General features: G+C 42.7%; 3 protein-coding genes across 7 annotated transcripts in view; 2 read left to right on the top strand and 1 right to left on the bottom strand.

The window, feature by feature from the left end:
- LOC110970827 (H(+)/Cl(-) exchange transporter 4-like) overlaps window positions 1–2,875 on the top strand; it is a 19,905-nt gene extending 17,030 nt beyond the window's left edge. Inside the window, 1 exon segment of the mRNA XM_051942108.1 lies at window positions 962–2,875. Within this exon segment, the coding sequence (XP_051798068.1) occupies window positions 962–1,052 (91 nt within the window). The 3' untranslated portion in view covers window positions 1,053–2,875.
- LOC110945503 (nucleotide-binding oligomerization domain-containing protein 1-like) overlaps window positions 1–7,500 on the top strand; it is a 98,030-nt gene that overhangs the window by 59,150 nt on the left and 31,380 nt on the right. The gene's annotated exons all lie outside the window — the stretch shown is intronic.
- Window positions 4,789–7,500, bottom strand: part of LOC110970828 (high affinity cGMP-specific 3',5'-cyclic phosphodiesterase 9A-like) — a gene marked incomplete at its 3' end in the record, with an annotated part of 66,272 nt that continues 63,560 nt past the window's right edge. Inside the window, exons 13-14 of the mRNA XM_051942114.1 lie at window positions 5,805–5,951; window positions 4,789–5,088 (exon numbers count right to left, since the gene is read on the bottom strand). Coding sequence (XP_051798074.1) covers window positions 4,789–5,088; window positions 5,805–5,951 — 447 coding nt within the window. The remainder of the gene's footprint in view (window positions 5,089–5,804; window positions 5,952–7,500) is intronic.

Genomic DNA, 7,500 nt, shown 5'->3' with positions numbered 1-7,500 from the left:
GGTGGAAGATCATGATAAAAAAAAGCTTTGTGTGCAAAATTACAGGCTTATGCTCCCAATAATTTTTGAGTTATGGCATTTTTAAATTGTAATAATTCAGGCCAAAATGCCCTCCCCCCCAATCCTCGCCTGGAATTTTTAGGTTTTTAAAATGCTTATATCTCTTAATTTTACCCTCTTAAGAGGGTAAAATGGAGCATGATGCAGTGATGGCTAGAAGTTGGACTTTGCATGGCTACAGTAAGAGGATAGATGAGTTTCTGTGCACATTAGCAGATCTCTACCACCTGTGCTACACTGACTTCAAGGTCCTTGAAAATGAGGCACTTTGCATGGGGGGCAATGTTCACCAGTCCATATCTCTCTAAACAATGTGCCTAGAGGGCTCCCCCTGTATAAGTTATAAGCCAGTCTGGTCTAGAACAATACTAAATGGTGCTAAGACATTAATCTGTGAGATTTCTAGTATTTTTAACACCCTTAACCCTACTCGCGAGTGGTTTTTACAAATAATTTATACATTTTGGGACAGCCCCCCTGCTCTGTAGAGACTTCTCCTGAGTGTGTGTGTTGTTTCTAGGACTTCACCAACATGTAGGGAGCTTGGAGAAAAAATTCAAGTCTGTGTGATACCCAGAAGCAGAGATATAAGCATTTTAAACCTAAAAATTCCAGGCGAGGATTGGGGGGAGGACATTTTGGCCTGAATTATTAAAATTTGAAAATGCCATAACTCAAAAAATTATTGGGAGTATAAGCCTGTGATTTTGCACATAAAGTTTTTTTTATCATGATCTTCCACCTCTATCTTCCAAAGCCAAATTGAAAATGGTGTTGCACCCCCATCTGTGAATTCAGACGGAATTTTATCTGACCGAGTTCTTCACCGTCCTCGTGCTCGTTTCCTTTCTCCTGCGTAAACAAACACGTTTTCTTTCTGTCCGTGTCTTTCCTCCTGCAGGCGTCTGCTGGGAATCATCACCAAGAAGGACGTCCTGCGACACATGGCTCAGATGATGAACCAGGACCCAGAGTCCATCATGTTCAACTAGCAGGACTGAACATCTTTCCTCTTCCGACACTGTAAATAGTAAAAAACACTGCTGTCCTGCATCCTGTGACGCGTCCCTCCACCCTGTAAGGCAAGTCCCTCCCTGTACTGTAGAGACCACAGCAGCTCCGTGACATCAGAGGAGCTCACAGCGCTCCTCCTTTGACGGTTTATCACACATCAGAAAAAAAAAAAGCCAATCAGGAGTTGCCAAGATTTTCTCCGTAACTTTCATTCAGTTCTCCAGATTAAACTGTAGCAGCTGTAACGCCATCCACTCATTTATCTGCTGCTGTTCAAACTAAAAGCCACGACGAGGGGCAGGACTGAGGCAGAGATGTTCTCAGAGCTGCTGTTAGAAAATGAATCTGATCATTCATCATCTCTAGTTTTACTAAAACAGAAACTGACACGTGGTGACCAGTTCTATAAATCATTACAGGAAACACAAAGAAATATTACGTCATTCAAAAAGGTGTGTTTTATTCCAGTGAACTTAAATGTTCTGTTCTAGACGTACAAAGTGGAAGGATTTAACAGTGAATGGAAGTTTGTACCTGTGAGTTCTCTGAGAGCTTGAATATTCACAGTTTGTGTTGTAAATCTGAACATTCCCATTTATTTATCTCTTATTGTTAACAGATTTATGCTGCCGGTTCAGAAGGCTTCAGTGATCATAACCGGTTAAATGTCCTCCTATCAGCCAGTCTGAGGGCACAGTGAGGGATTTATTTTGTTTTCCATCTCTAATGTGTCAAAAACACATTTACAGACCTCATCTTCAAAGGTCTGATCTAAAACTTTAGGTAAACCAGAGAAAGGTGATTTTCTTTGCTCATAAGTGACTGAAGCAGTTCATCGATTTTAAAACGGATTCATTTCCTGTCCGTCAGCCAATCAGCTTGAATTATAGCATCAGCTTTAATTCCTTCTTTTCAGCCCTGATGTCTGGAAAACGTTTTCTGATCCGTTCTGAAGTGACTCCATAAAGTTCACAACCACGAAATGAAACATTCAGACTGGAGAAATAAAATCCACATCAAGTCTTTGTGCAGAATTTGCAGGATCACAGATATAAAACTCATTTCTGTCACACCTTTTGTTTGATTTAATATTCAGTGAGAGTAAAAATCTAATCGCTTCGTTAAACAACATAATCTGAAGAAGAAGAAGGTCAAATTAGAATCCTGGGATCTCGTGTCTGTCACCAGTTAACGATCGAACAAAGCAGATGAAGCTGATTTTATTTATGGTTGAAGACTTTGCTGCACTTTGTGTTGTTTTTGTCCATGTGTTGCTGCCATATTTATATTAATGCCGCCGCATCCAAGTTCATTTTGCGTCCAGCCTGAACCTGACAGTCGCCGTGTGAAGCTCTGAATGTTCCTGCTTTTGATGGAGTCGTTTCAGAGCCTTACAGTGAGACTCCGGTCGCTCAGACACACTTCAGACACACAGGGGAAGGCTTTATTCTCACCGTTTCCATCATGAAAGCTGCTGAACTAAAGGCTCCTGCACACAGAAAGAGTCAGATCAGCTTTAGTTTCAGTCTGATCGTTCCTAATGGATCAGATCTTCTTTTTCTGACGGTCTAAGAGAGATGCAAAACAAGCTCATGTTGGATTCTCTCATACCTTAGAGCTCCTCCTCTGGATTTACGAACAAATATTTCACCAGATTTTGTGTGCAGGAGCCTTTAAAAGCATCGGTTCACATCCAGAGTCGACATGTCTGCTGCCAGTCTAAGAAGCGGTGGTATTCTGTTGGAGCTTCTGTTACTTTAACTGTCAAAAATAGCATTAAAAACGGTACCCTCTGCTGCTGCGACGCTAAAAGCTAAATGCTAAGGAAAAGTTTAACCAGCCGGCAGCTGCTGGTGGTTCTTTTAAAAGTGAAGGAAGTGACTGAGAAGGACAGAAGTGTGTTTAAAGATGCTGATGTTTCAGTGAAAGCTCTTTAAAAACATAAAAGATTCTGGGAAACCTCCTCCCCAGTTTGACCGCACATTCAGTGTTTCTCTCCGTTTCCTGTGTTGTGATGTTTGTTGTGGTGAAAAATAACTTCCATCGCTTCAAAGTCTGTGAGCTTTGAAGGAGTTTAGCATCAAAAGTCGTCACTCCGTGTTGTTTTGCTTTTAAGATGCCAAGAGAATGTAGTGAAGACACACTGTTGTATATATTTAAGATTTATTGTGGGTACTTTTTTAATTTTATTTCGTTTTGTCTGAAACACTAATGCTGTTTTTAATTTGAAGTATTTATCAGAGGTGTTGCTCGGACAGAAATCACACATTTGCACTTTTGCTTTTGGATTTTGTCGGTTAAGTGACTGAAAAATAAAGTTCTCAGTTTAACTTCAGATGGTGAATAAAGACGGTTCTGTTTGTTCAGGCATCATTTAAAACAGATTAATCACCACATGTTACACACACTGAGCAAATACCAAGCACAAAACTGGGGTTATTTCTGTTGAATGTTAAATTACAAGTCTAATTTTATTATTCTAGAAAATTAATTACATTTTTAAATCTGCTGTTATTCTGCTTTTTCTCGTTTCCTACAGAGACTGTTAGTGCAGCTCTAAACACTCTGACTTCCTCTTCATAAACACTGAATTTACAAACAGCTGCTTGCTAGCAGTGATTTTATTCAGGACTATTTTCAGCGGCGGATTAATCCACGTTTGATGCAGCCGGACTGAGTGTGGGTTTAATCAGCAGTAAACTAGTCTAGTGATTAATATTCAAACATAAATGGAAGAATCACCGTCTTCACTGCTCATGTGTGAGAAGGAACCTTATTTCAAACCACACACAAAACAAAGTAAACTTGAGGCCGACACATCTGTTTTTATTAAGTTTCACACACAGTTTGTGACACTACTGAATCCTCAAACATTTTTTGACAAACATAATAAATTTCTCTCCAGCTATCGTTCTGACACACTGCTGCTGAATGGAACTGATGCTGTTAGACTAGAATGAGACGCCTCTTCCTCCTCTTCCTCCCTTTGTCCTCTTCTTCCTCCTCCTCCTCCTCCTCCTCTTCTTCTTCCTCCTCTCTTCTTCTCTTCGTCCTCCTCTTCTTCTTCCTCTTCGTCCTCTTCCTCCTCTTCTTCCTCTTCTTTCTCCTCCTCTTCCTCCTCTTCTTTCTCCTCCTCCTCTTCCCCCTGTTTCTCTTCTTCCTCTTCCTCCTCCTCTTCCTTCTCCTCTTCGTCCTCCTCCTCCTCCTCTTCTTCCTCTTCCTCCTCTTTCCCTTCCTCCTCTTCTTCTTCCTCTTCCTCCTCTTCTTCTTCCCCCTCTTTCTCTTCCTCCCTCCTGCTCCTCCTCTTCCTCCTCCTCCCTCCTCCTCCTCTTCCCCCTCTTTCTCTTCTTCCTCTTCCTCCTCCTCTTCTTCCTGCTCATCTTCTTCCTCCTCTTCTTCCTCTTCCTCCTCCTCTTCCTTCTCCTCTTCGTCCTCCTCCTCCTCTTCTTCCTCTTCCTCCTCTTTCCCTTCCTCCTCTTCTTCTTCCTCCTCTTCTTCTTCCTCCTCTTCTTCTTCCTCCTCTCTCTTCCTCCTCTCCTCTTCTTCCTGCTCCTCCTCTTCCTCCTCCTTCCTCCTCTTCTTCCTCTTCCTCCTCTTTCCCTTCCTCCTCTTCTTCTTCCTCCTCTTCTTCTTCCTCCTCTTCTTCTTCCTCCTCTCTCTTCCTCCTCCTCCTCTTCTTCCTGCTCTCCTCTTCCTCCTCCTCCTCTTCTCCTCCTTCCTCCTCTTCATCATCCTTCTCCTCCTCCTCCTCCTCCTGCTCCTCCTCTTCCTCCTCTTCTTCTTCCTCCTCCTTCTCTTTCTCCTCCTCCTCCTCCTCCTCTTCCTCCTCTTCTTCTTCCTCCTCTTTCTCTTCCTGCTCCTCCTCTTCCTCCTCCTCTTCTTCCTCCTCTTCCTCTTCCTCTTCTTCCTCCTCTTCCTCCTCACGGTTTTGGTTGTGGCGTCCTCCTCCTTGGTGGCTCTCTCCAGGTTGGAATAATACTCCAGAGCTCCTCGCACCGGCTCCAGAATGTGTTGCTGCACACAAACGACACTCAGAATGTTTCCTCTTATTTATTGTGAACAGAAAGACTTTAAATAAATATTATTTCATATCCACAGAAGTGATTATATAGTGAAATTACAGTCATAATGAGGACAAATGTGAATGTTCAGCTCCTGTCAGACGTTCCTGGTGAGACTCCCCTTAGTCTGCTAAACACTATTTTAATTATCAGTTAATCTCACAGTTGTTCTGGTTTGTTAAATATCCAACCACCTGCACCACTGTTTGAAAGTTTAGGGTCACTTAGAAATGTCCTTATTTTTGAAAGAAAAGCATTTTTTTTTTTCACTGAAGATCACATGAAACGAATGATAAATCCAGTGTAGACATAGTTAATGTGGTAAATGACTGTTGTAGCTGTAAATGTTTAATGGAATATCTCCATAGGGGTACAGAGGAACATTTCCAGCAACCATCACTCCTGTGTTCTAATGCTACATTGTGTTAGCTAATGGTGCTGAAAGGCTCATTGATGATTTAGAAACCCTTGTTCAGTTATGTTAGCACATGGATAAAAGTGGGAGTTTATCTGGATGACCCCAAACCTCTGAACAGTAGTGTATGTATGTATTTAAAAAGCTAAGCAGTTCCATCCTTTTCAGAGCATAAAGCCCGTATTGTCGTCCTGCTCTGATTCAGACAAGCACGACTCGATAAAAGAGCTGAATCTGTGAATAAAAGCTTTTACCTCCAGACAGGGGAACAGCTTGGTGAGCTCTGTGAACAGCGGCAGGAGAACAAAGCGGATGAAGTTTGTCTGAGAGGACGGTTTGGACACTTTGTCTCGGTCCATGAACGGAGTCACTGGAAGCCCTTTAAGTTTCTCTGTGTCGCTCTGCACACAAAAAAACCCAACAAAAACAAAAAACAGAGCGAAAGTAGGTGTTTATATTCATTTAAATACATGTGAAAGATTCTAAGAATAATAATAATCACTGAGTTTTTTCCTGATATCTCTGCTTTAGTTTCTTAGTTTACATAACATCAGTTTTAGTGCACATTGGTATCTTAAACAGGTTGCTTTCTGTTTTAGAGTGACGTGCTTTTAATGGGGGCTGCACAGTGGACAGTGGTTAGCACTGGCCTTGCAGCAAGAAGATCCCCGGTTCAAATCCCGGCCTTCCTGGGATCTTTCTGCATGGAGTTTGCATGTTCTCCCTGTGCATGCGTGGGTTTTCTCCGGGTACTCCGGCTTCCTCCCACAGTCCAAAAACATGCTGAGGTTAATTGGTTACTCTAAATTGTCCGTAGGTGTGAATGTGAGTGTGATTGTGTGTCTGTATATGTAGCCCTGTGACAGACTGGTGACCTGTCCAGGGTGTCCCCTGCCTTCACCAGAGTCAGCTGGGATAGACTCCAGCACCCCCCATGACCCTAGTGAGGATAAAGCGGTGATAGAGATGGATGGATGGTTTTAATGGGGGCTTGGTGGTTAGAAGATCCCCGGTTCGTGTCCTGGGATCTTCCTGCATGGAGTCTCCATGTTCTCCCTGTACATGTGTGGCTTTTCTCCAGGTTCTCCAGCTTCCTCCCACAGTCCACAAACATGCTGAGGTTAACTTATTCTAAATTGTCTGTAGGTGTGATTGTTTGTCTCTATATGTAGCCCTGTGATAGGCTGTTACCTGTCCAGGTGAACCTTCACCCTCAGTCAGCTGGAATAGACTCCAGGCCCCTATGAGCCTAATGAGGACTAAGCGGTGTATCAGTGATGGATGGATGGTTTTAATAGACCGTTCCCTTCTCTAAAAGGCAGCGGTAAGTTTCCCCATGCTGAGTATCTGTCTGGGATCTGTTCCTGTTCACTTTGTGCACATTGATCAGTAAACAGTGAGAACCTGGTTGAAGAACTCCTGCAGCAGACAGTCCAGCCAGGGCTCAGCCACCGCCATCGGCCTCGCCTCGTTGGAGATGTCGCTCACCTTCACCATGATCTTCATCAGCTGCAAACAAAGAGTCAACGGTAGGACATTTGTTGACGTCATCTTTTCAAGCAGGAGCTGGAAGTTTGAAACTAACCGTTCAGAGAAGCTGAGGTCATTTAAAGCTTTTCATAATTACATCCAGAGAACTTAATACGTTTTATTTTCTTCAGATGTTTCAGTCCTGCACTAAACAGCAGTAACAGCCCTGTTTACCCCACTTTGTGCCACATGATGGCAGTAATTCATCATTTTGGTATTTGTAACCTAAAGAGAAGATGTTTTGTATTTTTCTACATTTTGTGTGATGTGGAATTGAGCTACGACATGAAAACTAAGAAATCAGCTGATCAGAAAGCCTAAAACAGTCTGAAAACACTAAGATGAAGTGGTTTAATGTTTGTTTCTTCACCACTTCCTTGTGGTCCTTGTTGGTGAAGTCGAACACCGGCTGCATGACTT

Source organism: Acanthochromis polyacanthus, chromosome 22 (assembly GCF_021347895.1).
Source record: "Acanthochromis polyacanthus isolate Apoly-LR-REF ecotype Palm Island chromosome 22, KAUST_Apoly_ChrSc, whole genome shotgun sequence".
NCBI lineage: Eukaryota > Metazoa > Chordata > Actinopteri > Pomacentridae > Acanthochromis > Acanthochromis polyacanthus.
Note: the sequence above shows the minus strand (reverse complement) of the source record. Positions and strands in the feature narration are given on the sequence as shown.